At 39.4% G+C, this 25198-nt stretch overlaps 1 protein-coding gene across 1 annotated transcript in view; it reads left to right on the forward strand.

Moving 5' to 3' along the window:
• ACBD3 (acyl-CoA binding domain containing 3) overlaps positions 1 to 25198 on the forward strand; it is a 764756-nt gene that overhangs the window by 140931 nt on the left and 598627 nt on the right. The window contains exon 2 of the mRNA XM_044059649.1: positions 16855 to 16996. Within this exon, the coding sequence (XP_043915584.1) occupies positions 16855 to 16996 (142 nt within the window). The remainder of the gene's footprint in view (positions 1 to 16854; positions 16997 to 25198) is intronic.

Genomic DNA, 25198 nt, shown 5'->3' on the forward strand with positions numbered 1-25198 from the left:
ATAATACTCAATACCTCAAATATAGTTGGTGTAGACTTTGATTTACATTTTCTAGTAATTGCTTTTTTTGGCAGACAACAGAATTTAAACGTAAGGCCTTACTTGTCTAGGTAATTCAGATCCTGTATCCCAACTCAAAAGAATAATTTCCTTACTTTACAGCCATTTGCTTACCAAGTATTTCTGATAGGGTTGAAAAATTCCCTACAGAGTACTCTATCAACTCTTTACACTCCCAAAACATATGTTCCCAGTTGCATATTTTTTTCTCTATCATGCCTCCAACAATTGCGGGCTACCTTAGGAAAATTTGTTTGAAGTTTGCTTGGGATAGAAAAATACCTATGCAGACACTTCCAAGCAAAGATCCTAAACCTTCTGGACTTGGTTGTATACTTGGGAGTCATACATATGTCTTCCCATTGTTTTCTTGTAAATTGCTTTTCCATTGTCTCTTCCCAATATTTTCTAACCTCCTCTGATCAGTTGTTTTAGATATCATGCAATATTTTACATGCCCTGCCAATTATCCCTTTACAGCTGCTTCTTGTTCTAGCTTCAACTAAAACCTTTACCAGAGAAGGTTCTTTCACTTAAAATCGTACTATCCCATTCTCTTTGCCTGTACTCTTGACATCAGTCCCTGGTACTAAAGGCCTGCAATCCAAATATCTTTTTGACCTTATCCCACTCTATTATTTTTCTGCTTGAGTTATTTCCTCCCAATATCTTGGTTCCTTTGCCAGGTTTCTCCAGTAAATTGCATCCCCCCGTTGCCTATTTTCTGTACCCCTACTTGTGGTTATCCCTGACAAAAATCTCCTTTCTCCATTTTTGTATTGGCTTAGTTCTTTGAATGCTTTCTACTGCTATATATCTTGTGCAGTTGTTATTATTCTCCTTATGGATCTGCATCCAAAATCCCACTCATGTGTATGTGTATCTATATATATATATATATATATGTATCTATATATATATATATATATATCTATATCTATATCTATATATCTATATATATATCTATATATATATATATATATTTATATATATGTATATATATATATATTTATATATATATCTATATATCTATATATCTATATATATCTATATATATTTATATATATATCTATATCTATCTATTTATCTATATATATATATATATATATATATATATATATGGGTTCATGTCATTTGATCGACAGTTCATTTGATCGACAAGCATTTTAGGTGGGGGGTTTCGCACCCCACACCACCCAATGTGGGGGTTGTGCCCCCCACCCCCCCTAACTATATATATCAACTCCAGGGTCGCACAACATTGGGGAAGGGGGCAAATGCTTGTCGATCAAATGAACTGTCGATCAAATGAACTGTCGATCAAATGACATGGACCCATATATATATATATATATATATATCTATATATATATATATATATATATATATATATCTATATATAATATATATATCTATATATATATCTATGTATATATCTATATATATATATGTATATATATATATTTATATATATTTATATATATATATATATATGTATCTATATATATATATATATATATCTATATATATATCTATATATACACATATACATATATATATATATATATATATATATATATATATATATATATACATACATATATATATATATATATATATATATATATATATATATATATATATATATATATATATTGAAAACTCCCCCCCAGTTCATCACCATCATCCCTTTCCACTTTGAATTATAACCTTCTGCTTGTTTATGTATGTAAGCCTTAACTTTGTTACGTATGTAAACCTTAACTGTTTATCTCTAAAATATACCTTCAGATTAGGTAAACCTACACCATCCTGTGCTGTTGGAAGGATCAACTTATCCCACTTAACTCTTGCCCTTCTTCCCTCTCAGACACATTCCTTTAATCCTTTAATTGTTATTGTCAAGAACTTCTCCTTGAGTTGATAAAAGTATTCCTGACCTGTATACAAGACTAAAGGGACTAAAAACATTTTTACTGCTTGTATCTCACTATCCATGCCATAAAATAAGAGTTCCCACTTTCTCAGTTTTTGTATTGTCTTTTGTTTAGTCTCTTACTACATATCCTTAACTGTCATAACAGAAGCCTTTTTAATCCATACTCCCAAATACTTCATCTTTGGTATTGCTGAACCAATTCATGTGTGGGTACATAATTTATGACTATAACCTTTGTGTTATCTTCATTAATTTTATATCCCAAAAAAGACATGAAACTGTCTCAAAATGTTCCACAGCACTGAGATGTCCTTTTCTGGACTTATCAGGTACAAAATATCATCTTTAAAGACCAATTATATCCTTGTATTTCTGGGTCCCTTATTCTCTTTGCCAATGGCTCTGAATATAAAGCAATTAACAAAGTGGAAAGAGGACACCCCTGCCTGGTTCATCTGTTCAAAAAAAAAAAAACTTGTATGACAGGAACCCTCCAACTTTAATTCATGCCTGCAATACTTCATATATCCTGATTAACCTTGTCCTACTTACAAAATCTCAGCTTACTCCATTAAACACTTTCTCTGCATCAAGACCCACCAACAACAGAAATATTTTCTTACATTCTGCTGTCCCTCTGGATCAAACATTTGCTTCTCCATCGAAAAACTACACTGATCCATACCTATCAATTTTGGAAACACCTCTGTCATTCTTTTAGATAGTATAGGCGTAACTTCATAAATGTGGTTTTAAAATTGAAATGGGTCTATATGAAGCTGGTTCTGAAGGGTCTTTGCCATCTTTAAGTAACATAGCACAACAGCTTTCTTCTAAGATGTTGGTGCTTCCCCCTCCTTTTAAATTACATGTAAACAGAACCTTCCATATTTTTATCACTTTCTTCCTGCTAAATTCAAACTTCCACAAGAGTACCATCTGTACATAGAGACTGTCCTGAAGTTTGATTATACATCATTGTTTTCTGTCATCACCTCCTATCTTAACTGTTAGTTGTTGAGCCTCATCTATCTCTAATCTTGGCACAATTAAGTCTTCCATAATTATTTCCATTTTTATTGTTTAATGATTTGCATGTTTCTATGCTTTATACAAATTTTCATAAACTTTCTTGAATATCTCTTAAAACCTCTACAGGATCTCTGGTTACTTTTCTTGTTGTAGGTTCCCTAAGTTTGACAAGTCTTTCAACATTCTGTTACCCAAGCCATTGTGCTACAAGTTTTTTTTTCTGGATTTATCAAAAAATAGTTGCTTAACTGCAGTCTTTCTAAACTCATGCATATTATCCATATACTCCCTTATAGCACTCTTCATTTGTTCCTCCTCCTTGTTCTGTGAGATTCCCCTTATTCTGCAATACCTTAACCTTTTGTCAACCCCTGTAAGTAATTTGTATTACTGCTTAACCGCATCTGTTTTTCTTTTGTTTTGACCATGTTTTTAAACTCCATTTTCATGTTATCCCAGTCTTTAGCTATAACTTCTGAAGCTTTTTTCTGTCTTTCCTAATAATATTTTTCCACTACCCATTGCTTAAATTCATCTCTTTTTAACATTTAGGTGGGAAAGTGCCAGTGTCTTATTTTTACTTAATTGCCCTCATTGCCCTGCATTTTTATCTTGCTTTTTATTGGTGCATGATCAGAAATAGTTATTGGATATGTGTTGAAGCTTTCAACTAAATGCACACGTTTCTGTGAAATGTAATTTCTATCTAGTCTAGCACAGCTGTTGTACCTTGGGGAATAATATGTAAATTCTGTCTGAGTTTCTGCTACTGAGTTCACATCTTCCCTAACAAATATTTTCATAAATCTCTTCAGAAATCTACCCTCTTTTGTTGTATTGTCCCTTCTAGGTCCCCCTCATAACATCCTCACTGTTGGAAATCAAATCCCAGTCCCCCACCTGTAGGTAATATTCCCTGGTGAAAGCTGATCATTTCTCCCAAAATTTTCTTAAGCTCTATAATAGCAGTTTTTGGTAGAATATAAATACATGCTGTTATAATCCTCTTCCCATGCCAGTAGCTCTTACTACCTCAAATCTACCATTTTTGTCTTTTTTCCCTTATCTATTACTACTGGAGCCCCTCTAGTAGTTAGTATAATTATTCCTCTTTTACTGTGTCCCTGATATTCTGCTGAATGTCCATTCTTAAACCCTCTCATTTGTCAAATTCACATGATTGGTTGATTCCAAATGTGTCTCCTGCAGCTGTGCAATTTGCACTCTGCATTTCTTAATATAATTCAACACCCTTTCCTTTTCATACTGCGGTGGTGGTGTTGCAGTAGCGTTGTCGCCTCGCAATAAGACGTTGCCCTGTTCGATTCTCAGCTAGAGCGTCTTCTGTGTGGAGACATGTGTAAATGGGTGTACCTTCGTTGAAGGTTGTGCATCAGGGCTAGCAACTCGGCACGTAAAACTCTACTGCCAATCATTAGCGGACCGGAGTTCTGCTGTGGTGGCCCCTAACCTGGAAAAGCCGAAAGACACAACAACCCTGTAAGGCCATTCACATTCCAGGATAATATATGGACATCATAGCCATCGTGATAATAAGCTATTGTTCCCACCTATTAAACACAACAGTTTTTTTTAATGTGTATTTCCAGCTTTTGTGCTACATGCATATGCTAACATTTGTCAGACTGATGTTTTGTACAATTTTATTATTTCCATTTGAACCTATGTCACATTTTTCAAGACTCTCTCTGTTTTAATGAAAACCCTCAAACAAAAAAAAAAACTGAATACAAAACACCCACATCCCCTATAAATTTAGAACAAACATGTTTACATCTTCAAAACATGAAGTTTAACGCTCCAAAAGGGGCAATTGCTCCAAACTGATGGCTGCACCTATAGGCATTATGCAACTTAAAATTAAAGTTGCACGTACTAAAGCACATTCTACAACCTGTGCTCCCACGTAAATTGCTGTCTGTTCTTTTCTTATCTTTATTCCCATTACATATGTGAAAAAACAGCTTCCATACTTTCAGAAAACACTAACTTTTGTCCCTAAGAAAAAGTGCATTGACTATCTGTAAGTTGTACACTGTTCTGTTAACTGCATTAAAGTATTAAGGCCGCTAGGAAGATTGCTACCTCTTATTCTCTTCCCATAATTTCAAGCTTAATTTTTTCACTAAACTGCTTGCCACTGTACCTATAAATGTTTCATTTCCCTCAGTAAAGAATACTCAGAATTCTCAAGATTAACTGCTTCCACCTGCGATGGCTTGTCTCCATGGAAATGTATTAAGCAATGAGTCTTTGTAAATTTCTCTCAGAAAATGATGCACAGCTGCCCTCAGCTGCTGACATCTGAACTCCACTGAACATTTGCCAGTGGAAAACAAACAAGCTAATATCTTTGCAGTTGTAAGATTAGCATTTTCATGGCTTTCATCACTTTGTACTATTTTTGAAGCCTACTTGCTTGCAAAAACACATTTTTACAGTTTAAATCAAAAGTAGTAATCTAGACATTCACCCATGTAAAATAAAAAGAGAAAATATTCTAATTTTACATATAATGTAGTCGGTGCCCTTTTTTCATCCTACCCCCATCCCAACAGGACAAGATCACAGTGGCATATGAACATTATACTTGCTTTTAATTTCTCATTGTACTGTAAAATCTATATTTCTGACCACTAAAAAAGTATGTTTACTTTAATATGTTTAATACATACAACAGTCACCAAAAAGACTCCCGCACATTTAAAATACCCCTGACTACACAAAACTGTTTTACTGTATATAATATGCAGTTTGTATCATAAAATATTTATACAAATATTAATAATAGCAAAACTTGTTTTACTTATAATTACCCCCCCTTTTAGTGTCCCTCTAATCATTAATTATATAAAGTGGGATAGATTCTTTACAATCCACTCACAAGTTTAACAAAGTCAGCAAAAGTCCAGTGTTTTTTAGCCACTTTTTCTTGCAAAACCATATTTCGCAAACATGGTAGGATGCTGTATAGTCTTCCATTTATTCACACGTTTCAGAGTTGCTGGTGTTCTTCCCATTCATCTCCATCTCCCAACACCATACTGTGGTTCAAGTCCAAGGTATTGCTCATTCGTCTAGTCAACTACAATGCTTTTTTCTGTCTTTCAAACTTTTTCCTTTGGAACTTTGGAAAAAGTTTCACTGGCAAAGTCTCTCTCTGAACCATACTATCAGAAGAATGAGAAGCAGAGTCCCCCTTCTGTTTACACAACTCACTTTTTGTTGGATAAATTTTATTTCCTCCTTAGCCTGTTCTGCATCAAAAAATGAGTTTGATCCTCCAAGGGAAAAAAAAATCACTTTGAAGACCGATAGATACAGCAGTTTGAATCTCACCCACTGCCTGTCAAAATTTCTGGGATAGATTTTCTTCTCTTCTGCCTGGTGTACATCGCATAATCATTTTTCTGCAAAGACTCAGCGCTCCCCAATTTTTAATACTTTGCCATTTTGCCACAGTTTTGTCAGGATCAACTCTTTCTGCTGGTATTATTGCATCTTTACTAATATAGGTCTTGGCTGCTTTCTCATGGCCAGGTGTGGAGGATACACTCTTGACCTTTCAGTTAACAAATTCTGCTGTGGAACAACAGTCCAGTTGCACGTTTGTGATCTCATAAAATTAATGCAGTCTGCTCTTTCCAGTTTCTCTGTGAGTACATTTGATTTATTTTCCTATAAATTACTGGAAGTCATTTCATAAACCAAATCCGAGGCATGGATTGCTTTTTGCTGAACAACTTCAATCCTTCACAGAGAGTGTTTTCCTTTCTTTTGGATGATTTTCTTTCATGTTTTCCAAGTTTCTTCTTTGCTGGCATCCAAGGAATTTATTTACTAAACAGTAACTGAATTTTATGGGAAAAAAACATTCCAGTTGAACTCCTTATTTTAAGTTCCTGCTTTCACACTGGGAGAGCTTAAGTTATGCTGTTGATCAGTGTGCAGTCGTCTTGGAAGTCCCCCTTACAGGGTGCTCTTTTCAGAAATATTGGGTGAGCAAATGGCTGTAACTTAGGAGCTGGGACACAGCATCAGAATTATCTAGACATAGTAAGGTCTTGATAAGTTTAATTCTGTTGGCTGCCAAAAAAAGCAATTACTAGAAAATGAAAATCAAAGTCTAAACCAAATGTATGTGAACTGTTGAATATTGTAAAAGAACGAAAAGAATAGAAAGAGAGATCCTTAAAAAAAGGAAGGAGCAAATTACTTAGAAATAAATGAGAATTGTTAGAATGATACATGCAGAATAATGTTCAGGAGGAGTGAGATGTGAGGGAAGACAGAAATTGAGCAATTTATGTAATGTTGGACTGATGATAGTTATTAAGAAACACCTATGACACGTGTGATGTGTAATGTATGTAAATGGAAAAAAAATATGATTTGTTTTCTTTGCTATTAATGTGTTATTGTCTGTTATAATTGTTGAGGGCCCACAATAGATGCTAGAACCTTAAGATTTTAGGGAAACATGGCTGCAAATCCCTTTTGAAGAGCTCTGCTAGAAAATTTTCAGGCTATTTCATATTTTTTGTTTTGTATTGCTGGGTCCAAATTGAAGGGGATTTTTTTCTATTCTTTTTTTTTTTTTTTTTGCAACAAGCATATACATTTTCTGCCTCACAAACTCAATATATATATGAATCATGTCACTAGTGTGTTCTTATGAAACGAGCACTAAAAATAATATTTATCAGAAAAAAATGGTTTCTTGTCATTTACGTAGAGCATTTTTTTCTTGTGCAGTCTAACAAGCATTTCTTTGAGACTGACTTTTCTTTGTCCTTGATTCTGTTAGGTTCTTGTAGTTCATAGGTTCATAGGCAAGTACTAAGCTAGCTGCCTTTGTGGGCCATTTTACAGCTAGCCAATTTCCCTATCGTAAGTGAGAATCAAACCCTGTACCTTGTGTCTGTGAGATAAACACTTCAACCATTGTACCAACTCCTCCAAAATATATATGTGTTTCCTCTCCTCTAGCTCTGTGCTATAGTTGCATGTATGATTCATGTACACAGCTCAATACTTGCGTCTTGTTCCATTTCCTTATTGTATTGATGGGTTGTGCAAACCTGTTAGATTTCAGTCATTGTTCACATGGATGATTCCGGTGGTCAAGAAAAATCAAAGAAAAACCACTGATTTTGAACAGTTACAAGAAGTTGTTTAAGGGGTATTTTATGCGTGCAGCTTATTTTATGTGATTTTTATTTGTTTGGATTTGAAAACTGTGTACTTACTGTACTATTTCCAAGGTGAATAAATGAATAAATGCAGCATCCAGGTGTCTTGTTCTGAAGATTATATAAGAAAATCTAAAAGTATTCTAGAGATATTAACATCTGTTGTTGATATCCAGTTAATGGCATAATGACCATCAGAAATAGACAAATTAAATGCTTGCAAAAAAAAAGTATAGCTGAAAGTTCACTTCAAATTGAAAAATATATAATATACATTGTTGTAAAGTTGGGAATAAAATGTGCATTTTTGCAATTAAAAAAATAAAAACGATTTTTTTTTTTTCAGTGCTGCGGTTTAAACTGACCTGTAAGCAGTGAGTTTTCTGACATCTCCTTAACTCCTGCTGAGGAACAAAAAAAAAACTTCTCAAAATTGAAGCCAAAAAAAAAAGTTGTAAAGCACTTGATACCATAAATACTGCTAAAGTAACAAGTGACTTACTGCATTTAAAACACAACACGTGAAGCACTTCAGCCAATATCACAAATGCAATATTGGCAATCCTTTCTGAATGCCAGGACAGCACTTCCAAGCCGTCAGCATCTGCCAGTTGTCTCTTCTAATACCTTCTGTCTGGGGCATATGCCCCCTTTTTCCAACCCTAGCTACATCTCTGCTAGATGCTAAGTGGTTTCATATGGCAAACCTTGCCTAAGAACAATACCTGTGAAAAATCTGCAAGATTTTGCCTTCAGTACACATTTCTCATGTCTATGGATTTCATTTAGTATAGAGTGAGTTTGCACATTATAGTACTGTAGTGCATGGAGCACCGTGATTACACACCAAAATCTTAAAAAAAGACTAACTTGTAAAGCACTTCTGTAGCCCAAGACCCATACAATAACAGCGCTTTCAGAGGTGTGCAGCAGTTTTCACACCCCCTAAGTGCTGTTATGAGCAGGTGTCACAAAAGGGACATTCCTTCACTCTCAGCTGTCCCTAAATATCTTACTTAATACTTCAGTTTGGGACATTTCCAGCCATTAGTTTCTAAGTAGCTTATTTAACTAAATAAATTGTCCCTGATCCACTTAGCAGTTACTTACTGTTTACGTGACTGCAGTCGGTAAAGTACTTTACTGGCTTTCAAAGCCAATAAAACACTTTCCATTTTTTTATAACTGATAGTGCATGAAGTAGATAAAACTCCATGCACTACAAAGAGTTATGGTCAGGTCTCACTGATCCTAACCAGTTATGTTCTCTCAACATGGATGCTGAGAATCTCCTCTCAAGCGAATGTCTTGAACGCATAACATGGTTAAGATCAGAGATCCCGATCATAACAATCTGTATTTGGTTTAAAGGCGTGTTTAAGTGATGACCTACTCATTATAAGCATTTGTCAGGCAGCTGTATTAATCCAGGGAGGACTGTTTTTGTACACTGTGATCTAGATAATTGACCTGAAAACAAGGATTCTATGTGGCACCACTAGTCTCAACAAAGGCAGAAAATTCCATCCATTAGTCTTCAGTGAGAAAATAAAACTTTTCTCACATTCTGTACTCCTTGGCTGCACCCCTGCACCTTTCTACCTAGAAGAATCGATTCAAGATGCTGTATGCTGAGAATGAGTGGGGTGGCTAACAGTCAGAAAATTCAGTCTCATTATTGCTGATGTTCATCGTGTTTCACTGTTGCAGTCATTACACTTGGATTATCCGCCAGCAGGCTACCCGCAGTCGGCCCGAGTTCCAAAGTCTTGGCCCGGTGTCATTTGCTGTCGCCTCTTCCCTGACGTCAGTGCGCCAGGGGTATAAAAGATGCAAACTTCGCCATTTTCTTCAGTCTTTCTTGCCGCGCGGTGCCCGAAGCAAAAGCAGTTTGCAAGTGCCGGTCGGCCGACTCCTGAGATTTTCAAAATTGAGTTTCAGAACCGAAGTCTTCAATAAAGCTAAGTACCCCATTGGGGAAACTTTTTCTTGCTCCAGGCCAATGTCAGTAAAAGTTAATAATTGTATTTCTTGTGGGAAGCAAATACCTCATAAGGACTTTCATTCTTACTGTATTCCTTGCCTAGGCCCTGACCACGACGTTACTAGTTGTCAGTTTTGTGCTAGATTCAACAAACGCACTATTAAACATCGGTTTGATTTTGCTTTACATTATTTTGGCTGAAGGTTTAATTACATAATGCCATCGGAACAACCGATGACCGGAATTTATAAAAAACGCAAAGACAAAGCAAAGGACAGGCATCCGAGGTCCAAAACCGACGATGAAGTCTCTTCTAGGCCAGTCGCCGGTTCGCCGGTTCTCATTGAGGTGCTTTCGCAGCCCCTGACACCCGCCACCTCAGAGCCACAGGCCGTATCCGACAGCCACGTGGAGACACCGAGGCCTGTGGAAACTCAAGGTATTGGGCCTACGGAAACTATTCCTTCAGATGGGTCCAGAGCCGCTGAGCAGGCATCGGCTTCTGAGGGTGTTTTCAGACCTTCACAGCTTACAATTAAGCCCACTACAGCAGCCAAGCGAAAGTTAAAAACTCCATTAAAGACAAGGAAACAAGTACAGCATTCTACTGAACAGTCATCCATGCCAAAGAAACAGATGCTTAAAATGGCCAAAGACCTAATTACTTTAATCAGGGGTTCCCATCCCCCTGCTGACAAAAGGCCTAGGCAAGACACTGACTATGATTCCTCTGACCAGGTTTCTATTTCCTCTGATTCCTCTTCTGATCAAGGATACTCTCCCTCCCTATGAGGACTCTGATGCAGAAGAGTCTATACCTTCAGCCTGTCCGCCTGAGGATTATTCTTTTGGGGAAACCCTGCACACCATGAGGGAGCATTTCCATTGGGAGAGACATGATTATTCAGAATACAAGAAAAAGCTCAGAGACTTTATTGCCCCAACACAGGCCCCTGGCTATTCCCCCTGTGCTTGATATTGTTGATGATGTTTTCTCTGAATCCAATCTGACTCCTGATTCTTTACCCACTGCACCAGTCAAGCCAGACAGGTACTACAGGGTCCCTGACTATCGTAAATTTATTTACAAAAACCCTGCTGCAGATCCAGAAACAATTTCTCAGGGTCCTAAAGGGGTTAAGGCTTCCACTGCTAAAAATCCTGTCCCCTCGGATAGGGATTCCAGAGCTCTGGACAGATGGGGGAAAAAAGTTTACACTTCTGCTACTTTAGCTGTAAGGGCTTTAAATTGCCAGTTTCATATGCTTAAGTATCAACAGTATCTCATGTCATGTTAAAGCAGAAAGTGGTTTCAATCTCAGAAAGTCCTGACAGTAAGGAAATGCAGGATTTATTGCATGCAGCTGAACAAGTGGGAAAGCATACTTTACAATGTGGTTTTGATTCATTAGAGGCTTCTTGTAGAGCCACAGTTACAGGCTCTGTTATTCAAAGGCATGCTTGGTTGAAAGAACAAAGTTTACCTGACCATGTTAGAGTAAAATTATTGGATGCTCCACTACAGCATGATACTTTGTTTGGTGTTAAGGCAGAAGAGGTGTTAAAGAAAATGGAGGATAAAGCAAAATCAATGCAGACACTAAAGGATTTCTTACAGGTTCAACCACCTAGGTTTTAGCAGAAACTGGCCTTCAAAAAATTGGTCCTTTCCGGTGTCAGACAGGCCACAAAGAGGCAGATACAGATGCCCAAGAGGCAGGTCTCGGCCCCAAGGCTCATACAGACCTAAACAATGGGGTGCTTCAGCCCCCAAAGGAGGGGAAGACAAATCACAACCTTATAGGAAACAATCCCAATGACTTCCCTCTACAGATGCCAAGCACTTACCTTTTGGCAGCACCCCTTGGGGGGAAGCTAGCACTTTTCTCAAAAAATTGGCACATAATCACCCAGGACAAATGGGTACTGAATATTGTTTCTCAGGGTTACAGGTTCCACTTTTACACACTTCCAAAATCAAGAGGTATGCCGGACCTGCCACAAAACCAATGGACAGAGGCGCAAAAACAAATTGCTGCTCTCATGGAAATGGGAGCTATTCAAAGAGTACCACAGCAAGAACAGGGGCAAGGATTTTACTCTAGACTTTTCTTAGTACCCACAAAGGACAAAGCCTGGAGACCAATACTGGACCTGTCAATCCTAAATACTTTCCTGGATGTTCCAAAATTCAAAATGTTAACACTACAGCAGCTTCTATCCATGCTGGGCAAGAAGACTTGGCTAGTTACTTTAGACCTCAAGGAGGCATACCTGCATGTCCCAGTCAGACAAACTTGCAGAAGATACCTCAGATTTCATAGCAGGCTCAATGCATTACCAATTCTCCGCACTGCCCTTTGGCTTATCTACTGCGCCCAGGGTCTTCACAAAATGCATGGCACCAGTAATTGCATTTTGCAGACAAAAAGGAACTACTTGGATGACTGCCTTATTCAAGCAGAGAGCAAGGACATTCTACTAAAGCATCTGGCATTTGTAAAAAGATTACTAATTTGCCTAGGGTACACGGTAAAGGAAAATAAATCAAAACTAGTGCCCTCTCAAGAGATCATATTCCTGGGTGCAAGCTTAAATACAACTGCCCAGATGGCTTCTCTCACGCCAGACAAAGGCAACTGACTCAATACTTTCAACTGATGGCAACAAAGACAAAGCTCCCTGCAAGAAAAATTCTGCAGGCCCTGGGCTTCATGGCATCCTGCATTCTACTAATTCCATATGCAAGACTGCATATGAGGAAACTACAATGGTATCTAAAAAGTGTTTGGACTCAACATTGGCACAGCTTGCAGACAATCATAACTTTAATTCCTTGCCTATAACAGGAGTTTTGATGGTGGTCCTAGGCCTGTCACCACAACAAGGGACAGCCTTTCACCTTTCCCACAGCCAGGCAGACAATAACAACGGATGCATCGGATTATGCCTGTGGGGCACATATGGCAGGAAAATGTATTCAGGGCACGTGGCCCAAGGAACAAATGCATCTTCACATCAATCAGAAAGAGGTGCTAGCTGTGCAGAATGCCATGACAGCTTTCAAGGATCTACTACATCCAGGACAACTACTAATAAAGACGGACAATACCACAGTTATGTGGTACATAAACAAGCAAGGGGGCACACATTCCTACCCCCTATGCAGGCAAGCCATGACCTTGTGGAACACAACACTAAGCTATCAGGTACATCTGCAGGCACAATTCCTGCCAGGAACAAAAAATACACTGGCAGACGAACTAAGCAGAAATCACATGGACCCTCACGAATGGAAACTAAACCCACAGGTGTTCAGCATGATAACAAGGAAATGGGGACGCCCAGACATGTATCTTTTTGCCTCCCCTCACAATTGCCAACTACAGAAATTCTGCACAATAACTTATCACTCTCAAGCATGGAAAGTGGATGCTCTATCATTCAGCTGGAAAGCTCTGACAGTCTATGCCTTCCCTCCGATGCCTCCTCTTACCAAGGTGCTCCTAAACGTCAGACAAGAAAGGCCAAAAATTATCCTGATTGCCCCAGACAGGCCACACCAGCACTGGTACCCAATCCTAAAGAGCTTGTCTCAGGGCCCAGCTTGGCCTTTACCTCAAATTCCTCATCTACTGACTCAACAAAACAATCAGATTCTGCACAGTCAACTCACAACCTTAAATCTGGCAGCATGGCAGATAATGTAGCCACTCAGACTGCACCTCTCTCTAAAGCTGTTATAGATGTCATTTTAGAAGCCAGGAGGCCCAGCACTAGGAAATCTTATGGAGAAAAATGGAAGAGATTCTGTGCTTGGAACTAGGCACAAGGGCTCGACCCACTTGTTCCAAATATACCTCAGATTTTACAATACCTAACTGAGATGCTGGACAAAGGCCTATCTTTCTCATCAGTTAAAATCCATGCCTCTGCCATTTCAGCTCATTATAATACAGAACCTCCTATTTTTTCACATCCTCTATTAAGACAGTACCTCAGAGGGGCAAAAAACATAAGACCCCCAAGGAGAGCACCAGTACCAACTTGGGATCTCAATTTTGTTTTAGAAGGGGTTGGGAGGGTGGCCTAATGGTTAAGGTGTTTGCCTTGCAAACACAAGGTGCAGGGTTTGAGTCTCACAAGGGATAATTGGCTAGGCTTAAAATGGCTCGCAAAGGCAGTTAGCTTAGTACTAATCTATGAATCTATGAATGAATGAAAAAAAACTCAGACTGCCTCCTTTTGAACCAGCCAGCACAGCTGATATGAAATTCGTATAATGGAAAACTGCTTAACGTCAGCAAGAAGAGTATCAGAGTTACAGGCATTAATGGCTGTGGAACCTTTCATCATTTTTCACCAGGACAGGGTTTCTCTCAGGACAAACCCAACATTCATGCCAAAAGTAGTTTCCAATGTGGCCCTGAACCAAACCATTCACTTAACCAACTTTCTACCCAAATCCCCAGAATAAAGGAGAGAGACTTCTGCACGCTTTGGATATAAACAGACAGCTACGATTCTACTTGGACAAAGCAAAAGCTTTCAGAAAAACTGAGCAACTGTTTGTAGCCTATGCTACAGGATCACAAGGAAAACCCATCACAAAACAGACCATTTCAAAATGGATAGGACGCTGCATCCGCTTCTGTTATGCACAACATGGCAAATCAGTGCATAAGGTCATTAGGCCACATTCTACCTGAGCAGCAGCCACTTCAGCAGCCTTTCTCAGAGGAGTACCAACCAAAGACATTTTAGAAGCTGCAACCTGGAGCTCAGTGCACACTTTCACCAAGCACTACCACTTGCCTCTCTACTCTAAATCCAGAGCAGGCTTTGCCACTGCATTCCTCCAGGTCCTGGTAGCCTCTCCAAATCCAATCTAGACCCAGACACCCAACCTCAGCTTTGGGATTCAACCCAAGTGTAATGACTGCAACAGTGAAACACGATGAACATAGTACAGTTGTGTACCTACCATAAATGTAGATGTTCGAGTGTATTCACTGTTGCAGTCCAGGTTACCCACTCACCTTCCCCCTTTTCATTGCTGGGACTTCTCTGTACTTCTCAACTCTATACAACCTATGTGGTGTATTTGCTTGTAGATGAAGGAAATGTTTATATTAGTACATGCATGCTTTTTGGCATAATTTTATTTTTCCAGCCTTCCGTTCTGGGGGCACCTGACATCTGGGGCAAGAAAAACTGAAGAAAATGGCGTCGGTTGCATTATACACCTGGCGCACTGATGTCATGGAAGAGGCGACAGCAACCGACGCCGGACCAAGACTTTGGAACTCGGGCCGACTGCGGGTAGCCTGCCGGCGGATAACCCAAGTGTAATGACTGCAACAGTGAATACACTCGAACATCTACATTTATGGTAGGTACACAACTGTACTTTTCTGCTAAGTGTACTATTTGTGGTTCTTGTTTACAAAACATTACTATTCTGTTATTTTGCTGGGGTATTAATGTTGCAGCAGTTATGTATATGTTAAGTCCTTGGAAGTACTTATCTGACTGCTGTTACTTCTTTTTCTGAGTTTGTTTCTTGGTCAGCCATGTTTGCTAGTTACAGCTTGACGCAGCTAAAACAAATCTTGCTTTACCCAGCAGTAGTTTTTTCTGTACTTTGTATATCATTTGATTTTTTTTTTTTTTTTTTTTTTTTAATGTATGTATGTATATAATTTAGCATTGAGCAGGTCATTACCAGCAGTCATAGCTCATCTTACTTTCTTTTCATCATTTGTTTTGGTAATGGAGAAAAGTACTTTGCGTCAAGATCTGTTTTTTATGCACTTCATATGTTACTTTCAATAGAGTTTGGACTTTCTGCATCCAGAGTTTGTTATTGTATGTAGTGATGTGTCCTCCTCACTAGAGAAAACCATACTAGCACTCCTCTTCTAGTGTACCTGGGTTTTTTGTTTAAGGTGAGAGTTATTAGTCTGGTGTATTTTAATATGTTTAATAAAACTTTTTTGGTGATTGAAGTTGTAAATTATGTTTAATGCATGCTAATTTGAGAACATCTAGCCAAAGACATATAGTGAGGTAGAATGGGACTCTAAATTGCCTGTAGGTGTGAGTGCATGTGTCTGTGGTACAAAAGCAAGACCTGGCAACCTACTTACGGTTACGCTTTTTACCTTGAAAATTTTGTAAGTACTAGTGGCTGAGGATGGGCTCACTTTTGAAGTCAGATGTGATTCTTAAGAGTATGATTGAACACAGTGTTTTCGATGGAATAGCAGTATAAATTCCCTGTTTATTATGTGTTGAAATGGAGTTTACTCTAGTATTTACAGTTAGTACTGTTTAACATTGCTAATTATACCTTGTTGGTAAGTAATGCATAGCCTTTTCTTTGTCTGTTGATACCATCTTTATTTGTCAAAGAATATTGAAGTCTGTTTCAACTGGTTTGTAGATTTTTGTGTTGGTCTTTATTAATGTCTTATGTTTAGCTGTCCTGTTTTTTGGCCCAATGCTGTAGTCTGGATGTACCATTAAAGGTATTTTGTGACATTTGATATTGTTTCAGTCTGAAAACCTTAAAAATGAAAAAAAAAGTATTCCGAATAAAAAAAAATTCTGTATTCTTCTTACAGAAAAAGATGGTAAAGCCTTTCACCCAACCTATGAAGAGAAACTTAAACTTGTGGCTTTACACAAGCAGGTATCGTTAGGTCCTTTCAATCCAGATGCATGCCCTGAAGTTGGTTTCTTTGACGTTCTTGGAAATGACAGAAGGTAAGATGTTTTGGTTGCTTACAGTAAGAAGATGCAAACTGGATTAAAAAAATAATAAAAAACAAAACTGTGTTAACTGCAGATGTCCTTCTATTCCCATGTTGCAGTATTCATAACAGGAGGGATTCCCCCTAGGCGACCTGAACGTCCGGCCAGTATACCAAAGAGTTAAACTACTGTTAGGTATGTGCAGTGTTGCACACAGGATACAGTCAATGTAGGCCATAGAGGTGATGTCTGCATGTGCCATCCTCAGAGCTTCTCTGCCACCAGTCCAAACCCCAGCTTCTACCATTCATCTAATCGCTGAAGTTACTCCACTTTCAGATAAACGTGCTGTTGGGAAAAATTTTATTTGTGTTTTTGCTACTACATGTTTGTCTTAGGGTGATTTCATCCAAGAAGAGTTAAGTGCCACTGTGGAAGACTGATTCCACACAACGACAATTGCGATCAGTGTCTTTTCTGCCTGGGGTCTACCCACAACTATAAGGCCCGTGCCATTTGTCAGGCATTTGTTCCTAAGATACTCCACAGTCATCTATCAGCCCTTAATATTTACCTAGAGAACCAGAGGTTAAAGCAATTGGCACTCACTGTGGAAAGCGCATTGGGTTCGTCTGGTGAGCCTCCGAAGAAAGAGGTGAAAAAGGTAAGGCTTGAATCTTCGGCTGCACCTCTCATCCCGGACATCCCTCTCAAGGCTAGTGAAGACCCGCAGGTCCGTATGTTGTCTGGTCCTCTTCCCTCAGTGGATACTATGTTACAAGCTGTTAGGGAGGGTTCCATAAGCACATCTGCAGAGGCATTGCAGGTGTCCATTTCTGATGGTAAGAGGGAACCACACCTTCCTCCTTCAGACGTACATTGCAGTACTTCTCCTGTCTTAATGATTTAGAATTTGTTGACGTCGGTGCCAGAGTCTAGGCCTACATCGGCCCAACGTACTGCAGATCCTCCACAGAAGAACAAACAAAAAACATCTTTCTTCTTCACAGGATCTTCCCCAGATTGACAAACCTTTTCTCAAGGAATCCTGAATGCCATTTTAGCACTCAGGTCCCCTTCTGCTCAGCCACCTATTCCTGTATCACCTCCAACTCCTTTAGTTAGGACTGCTACTGTGGAACAAGAAGCCTCTGAAGAAGAGTATTCATCTTCAGATGAGTCTCTAGCCTACTCCACATATATTGACTCCCCCTTGGGTTATGCTTCCCCTGAGGTTGACTCTAATGGTGTGGACTCACCAGAGGAAGATATTTCCTTTGGTCAGGCTATTTCAAAGATGAGGGATTTTTTCAAGTGGGAAAGCTCTCTGGTTTCAGAATTACAAAAGAGGTACTATGACCTCTTGCAAATAGATTCTCCTTCACTTTTGATATCCTACCTTTACCAACTTTTCAGGATGTGTTTCTTTCAACATCCGAAAGCCCTGATTCTCAAACTCCTGCACCCAAAAGGCCAGACAGGTTTTATAAAGTCCCTGAGGACAGTACGTTTCTGATCAGATGCCCTCCTGCAGACCTAGTTGTAATTTCAGTCACTGCAGATAAAGCTTTGAGGCTGCTGCCTTCCAGTACCGTACTGCCCTCAGATAAAGACATTAAAATGATGGAAAGGCTTGGAATAAAGGTCTACACCTCTTCCATTCTGGCTTTTAGGGCCATTAACTATCAAACACATATGTCTAAGTATGTACTGGACCTATTTTCTCAGGCTTCTAAGTTGCTTACAGATCTTCCAGACTCAGCAGCTTAGTCCCAACTCTCTTCACTCCTGACACTTAAATGCAGTTATGATGCTGCAGAGGTCACTGCTAGATCATCAGCATCTGGATCTGTCCTCAGGAAATACTCCTGGCTAAGGCTGCAGCCTTTGCCTGGGAATTTCAAGCCAAAAATTGTGGATGCACCCCTGGACAACTCTGCTGTTTTTTTGGTGAAAATGCTGACCCCATCCTCAAAACATTCCAAGAGAAAGGGAAAAAAACTTCCAAGAACTGAATCATAGTCTTGTCTCCCCAGTTCCAAAATACCATAGAAGTTACCCTTCTAAGCCTAACTTTATAAGGAAAAGAGCCCCAGCTTCTTCTCAATCTCACAAGAAGAGCTCGCGCAAACAGACTCCAACTAGGTCTTGGCCATCTTCAGCCCATAAAATTCACTTTCCAGACAAACCAGGTAGTCTGTGACTACCTGGCCATACTCATAAAAATCCCTGTCTTCCAGCACCTTTCTCACTCCCTATCTACCTGGACAAGCATTACCACAGACACATGGGTCCTGCTCATTGTCCAAAACGGTTATTACATGACTTGGAAATCCATTCCTGCCTTCATGGGCATCCCATAACCCCCAAAGGGATAAGATCCATCTCTGTCCACAGGTGATTCAAGACTTGATCTCACAGGGAACCATTCAAGAAGTTCCCCCATGGAAAGAGGAAAAGGCTTCTTTTCCAGGATGTTTTCAGGCCCCAGGGAAGATGGTCCTTGGAAACCAATCTTAGATGCCCCAGATACAAGTTCCCACCTTCAGGATGTTCACACTACAAACTCTGTTCCCTCAGGCTTTTCTGGTTTCCGTGGACATCAAGGATGCATACCTTCATATTTCCATTCACTCTCTATTCAGTAATCTTTTACAGTTTTCTGTTGCTTCCTCTCATTTTCAGTTTTGTGGTTTGCCCTTTGGACTCTCTACAGCTCCAAGGGTATTCACAAAGTGTTTGGCTCCTGTCATTGCCTTCTGCCTGGATGACCTGCTTATCCAAGAAAAGCATTCACTCATCCTGTACCAGAATCTTCAAACCACTATCTTCTTGCTCCTAAGTCTAGGATTCGCTGTCATCTACAACAAGTCTTCACTTACCCAGTCTCAGAGTCAGTCTTCCTAGGCTGCAGGTTAAGGACAAAGTTTGATGGCATTTCTGCCTTTGCAAAATGTGCAATCTCTGCTGACCTTCTTCCAGCAGTTGCTTCCTCTTTCATGTTTGACAGCCAGAGTGTTTCTCAGGATGTTGGGGTTCTTGGCTTCTGTTATTCCAGTGCTGTCCCTAGCCAGACTTCACATGTGAAAATTCCAGTGGTACCCAAAAACTCTCTGGTTTCAGCATGCTAGTCCTCTGGAGTTTTTTCTTCCACTTCTTCCATGCTAGAAAAAGGAATTATATTGGTGGATTCAACAAATATCTCAGAATCCAGGACTCCCCGTTCAGCCACCAGACCCCATTCAGGTGCTGTTTACAGATGCTACAGACCTGGGGTGGGGAGCAACTTTGGGGAACCTAAAGGTCCAGAGCCTGCGGTCTCCTTCAATAAGCAAACAACATATCAACATCAAGCAGATGAGAGCTCTGATTTTTTTGCACTTCAGGCCTTCCATTCATCTCTTCTACCAGGCCCCTTGAAACTGTTCACAGACAATACCACAGATGTTCATCATGCATACAGCTGCAGTCATAACAGATGGGTTCTCCTGCCGTCAGGCGGGTCCTCGGTCGGCCGAATTCCAAAGTCTAGGTCCGGCGTCGGTTGTCGTCGCTTCTTCCCTGACGTCAGTGCGACAGGGTATAAAGGAACCAGCCGACGCCATTTTCTTCAGTCTTTCTTGCCGCGCGGTGCCCGAAGCAGAAGCAGTTCGCAAGTGCCGGTTGGCCAGCTCCTGAGATTACGAAAATTTGGAAACCGAAGTCTTCTTGAAAGCTAAGTACCCCATTGGGGAAACTTTTCTTGCCTCAGACTGATGTCAGACAAAGTTAATAATTGTATTTCTTGTGGGAAGCAAATACCGCATAAGGATTTCCATTCCCTCTGTATACCTTGTTTAGGCTCAGACCACGACGTCTCGGTCTGTTGCTTTTGTGCTACATTCAACAAACGCACCATTAAGCGTCGGGCGGAGTTCGCCCAGCATTATTTTGGGAAAGCATTTAACTATATTATGTCGTCGGATACTCCGACTCCAGTTTTGTCTAAAAAATGCAAAGATAAGGACCGACACACGAGGTCCGCGGCCTCTACCGACACCACACCAAAGCCGACTACACATGGTCCGGTTCTCAGCGAGGCGCCTACGCAGCCCCTGACTACCGACAACACTTCTTTGGTGGTGTCTCCTGTGCCCGAGGTCGCAGGCTCCTCGGCCCACACCCCAACTACAGATACCGAAGCCACTCTTGGTGTTGAAACTCAGAATGTGGACAGGTCCACCTCCACTCAAGGTGCCTTCAGACCTTCCTCTTCTTTCTCCATCAAGGCTTTCACTAAGTCTAAAGCACCCATGCACTCTAAGAGACAAGCTACACAGGGCCCATCTCCAGGCCCCATGCCTAAGAAGCAGATGCTTAAAATGGCTGAGGATTTAATTACTCTTATCAGAGGTTCTCAGCCCCCACCGGACAAAAGGCCCAGAGTGGAGGAAGATTCCCCCTCCTCTGATCAGGGCTCCATTATTTCAGAGCACTCTGGTGATCAGGAACATTCTTACTCCCCTTTTGAAGACTCTGATGCGGAGGAGTCCATCCCTTCTGTATCCCCCCTGAAGATTACTCATTTGGGGAAACTTTGCATACCTTAAGGGAACACTTCCACTGGGATGGCCAAGATTATTCAGATTCCAAGAAAAGGCTTAGGGAATTTCTCTTGCTACCTCAGCACAGGCCTCTGGCTTTACCTCCTGTCTTGGACATCCTAGATGATGTTTACTCGGAGGCCTGCCTTAACCCGGACTCTCTACCTCCAGCTCCAGTTAAGCCTGACAGGTACTACAGGGTTCCTGACTCACATCAATGTCTATACAAAAGCCATACTGCTGACCCAGAAACCATCACACAGGGCCCCAAGGGAGTTAAGGCCTCCACTGCTAAAAATCCATTACCTTCCGAGAGAGATTCCAGATCCTTAGAAAGGTGGGGGAAAAAGGTATATACCTTGGCTACCTTAACCATGAGGGCCTTAAACTGTCAGTTCCATATGCTAAAATACCAACAGTTTTTGTTATCACAATTGAAAAGTAAAATGTCACAACCTGAACAACCAGACTTGAATGAGTTGCAGGATTTGATGCATAGTGCAGAACAAGTGGGTAAGCATACCTTACAATGTGGTTTTGATGCTCTAGAGGCCTCTTGTAGAGCTGCTGTTACAGGATCAGTCATATGTAGGCATGCCTGGCTCAAGGAACAAGCCTTGCCTGATCATGTCAAAGCTAAATTACTAGACGCCCCTCTTCAAAAGGATGTACTATTTGGTGCTAATGCTGAGGAGGTATTAAGGAAAATGGAGGAAAAGGCTAAATCAATGCAAACTGTGAAAGATTTTCTACGGGTACAACCCCCACGTTTTAGTAGAAATTGGCCTTCCAAAAACTGGTCCTTTCCTGCCACGGACAGACCCCAAAGAGGCAGATACTGGTGCCCGAGGGGCAGAGGACAATCCCAAGGATCGTTTAGAGGCAGACAGTGGCAAGCTCCTACACAAAGAGGTGGTGAAGATAACTCGCAATCTTTCAGAAAGCAAACCCAATGACTTTCCCCTTTGCATGCCAAGCAAGTCTCAAATGGCAGCCTCCTTAGGAGGAAAGCTGGCATTATTTTCAAAAAATTGGCATATTGTCACAAAGGACAAATGCATCCTGGACATTATAAACAGGGGCTACAAATTCCATTTTCACACCCTAACATACGGGTTATGAAACCAGATAAGGGCGGGGGGGCTATTCTTATGTATGAGGATGATTATGAAGCTAAGATGTACGATATGTTGTCAACTACTTGTTACAGAAAAGTTTCCAGAAATGAACTTAATCAGTCATATCAAAAAATTAAGAACATTTTAAGTGATTTGTTCATAGAAGGTAGTATCACTACAGAGTTATACCATTATTTGACTATGCCATCCCCCCTGGTACCAATTATTTTCGGAGTACCGAAATTACACAAAAACATTCAGTGCCCCCCCTTTAGGCCCATTATCAATGGATGTCAATCCATTACGTATGCATGTGCAAAGTGGGTAGATAATAAACTAAAAGAGGTTCTTAAAACAGAACCTCAAATTTGCAAAGATTCCTGGCATGTGTTGGAAAATCTTAACAATATCCCATTCGATCCCAGTCTTAAATTTCTGACAGTGGATGTCAGAGATTTATATACTGTAATCCCACAACAAATAGGAGTTGAATGGGTTAGAGATTTTTTGTTAAGTAAACGTCTCCCAGGAGATGATATTGACTTGGTTATTAATCTGCTTGAGCTAGTGTTAAGTAACAACTTTTTTATGTTTAAAGCGGATTTATATTTACAACTGAGTAGTGTAGCAATGGGCTCCCCATGCGGTGGCAGTTTTGCCAACTCCGTTATGGCTTTTTGGGAGCAAACATTTTTGTTTCAATATCAACTTTACAAAGATATTGTCATCTGGTATACTCGATACCAAGATGACATTGTTATGGTCATTAAAGGAAAAAAATGAAGAAGCAATAAAATTAGTGGAAGCAATGAATTCTTTTACATCATTCCTTGATTTGACTTATAACTTTGATGAAACATCTATCAATTTCTTGGATATTACAATTCTAAAAGATTTGGATAGACAGAGTTTCTGCACCAGTATTTATAGAAAGCCAATTATAGTAATTGTTTTTTACATTTCTCAAGCAGCCACCCCTACTTTCAGAAGAAAGGAGTAGTGAAAGGGCAGCTTGTACGTGCCTTCCGTATGTCTTCGAATGCCAGTATATTTGAAGAAGAAAGTAAGAAATTAACCGAGATGTTTTTGAATAGAGGTTATCCAAGTAAGCTCATTCACTCTCTTATCAGGGAAGTTAAGCGAAAACGACAAGAAGGTTCTTTGAGACCAATCTTTATTGGCAAAGACAACATTTCTATTTTGGATAATGAAAATAATACTAGGGAAATAAACACAATAAAGGGTACATGTAATAATCAAGTCAATTATAGTACTAGTTTCCTTACCCAGTACAATGATTTAGCAGTGCAATTTAGACGCACCTTGAACAATAACTGGGATTTTATCTCAACAGACCCAAACTATTCGAACATCTTAGGATTGAAGCCACTAGTAGTATTTAAGAAACCCCCTTGTTTGAAAACCTTATTAGAGTTCCCTGTTAAAACTTATAGAGCAAATAAAGGCATGCACAAATGTGGCCAATGTAATAATTGTAAATTTATCCAAACTGGTGCAACCGTGTTGATTAGGGGTGTTAAATACTATATCAATGATAAATGTGATTGTTAAACTCAAGGAGTTGTCTATCTTGCAACTTGTAAAATGTGCCCTGTATTTTATCTGGGTAAAACGGAACGCCAACTTAAGCAACGCATATACGAACATGTGTATGCTATCTCTAAAGGTGTAGAATCTAATGCTTTAGCGAAGCATGTCATAGAAAATAAAACACATAGTTTTGTATTTACAGTGGTCCAAAAGATCAATAAGAATGCAAGAGGGGGACCATGGCATTTGAAGTTGGAGGAGCACGAGCTGCTATGTCAGCTTAAAACCAACGCTTATGTATATCCAGGAATAAATGAGATGTGTACCATTAAATGTTTGTTAAAATTAAAAGCTCTGGATAGGTAATTCAGAAAAATTATAGTATAGTACTAGAACATTTTTGAGAAATACATTCAGTTTGGTAATTTACAATTAATAAGATATAGGTTTCTTAACTTGAATACTCGCTGGTATACATTGTCAAGTTTAGACTACTGATTATTCTTCACATAATATTTATATATAGTATATATTGTATTTTATTATGAACACAAAACTATAAAACTATTTTAGATTTATATTAATTATGTGGTTTGAATTTGGTCTTGTTTTAGAAAAATATGTGTTGAGCTGTTTTTAAATATTTTGAACTCAATGAAAGCTTTTTTGTATTAATTAATTAAATGGGTAAAATTTATTGTAACAAGGTAATTATCCAATTTACCTTAATTGCAAGTGTATATATGCGCATGCTTTGAGAGTAATACTTTGTCTGAAGAAGTGCATTCAATGTTGTGCATGAAAGCGCTTACGAAGTAAAGCATTCGTGATTTTACAACAGACTGGCGTGATTTGTTGATACCACTTTCTTTTCTGTTTTTTGGTTTGTGTTTTTATTTTATTTTTCATTTTCAAAAAATTGGCATATTGTCACAAAGGACAAATGCATCCTGGACATTATA

Source organism: Protopterus annectens, chromosome 1.part2 (assembly GCF_019279795.1).
Source record: "Protopterus annectens isolate FY-2018-M chromosome 1.part2, PAN1.0, whole genome shotgun sequence".
Classification (NCBI taxonomy): domain Eukaryota; kingdom Metazoa; phylum Chordata; order Ceratodontiformes; family Protopteridae; genus Protopterus; species Protopterus annectens.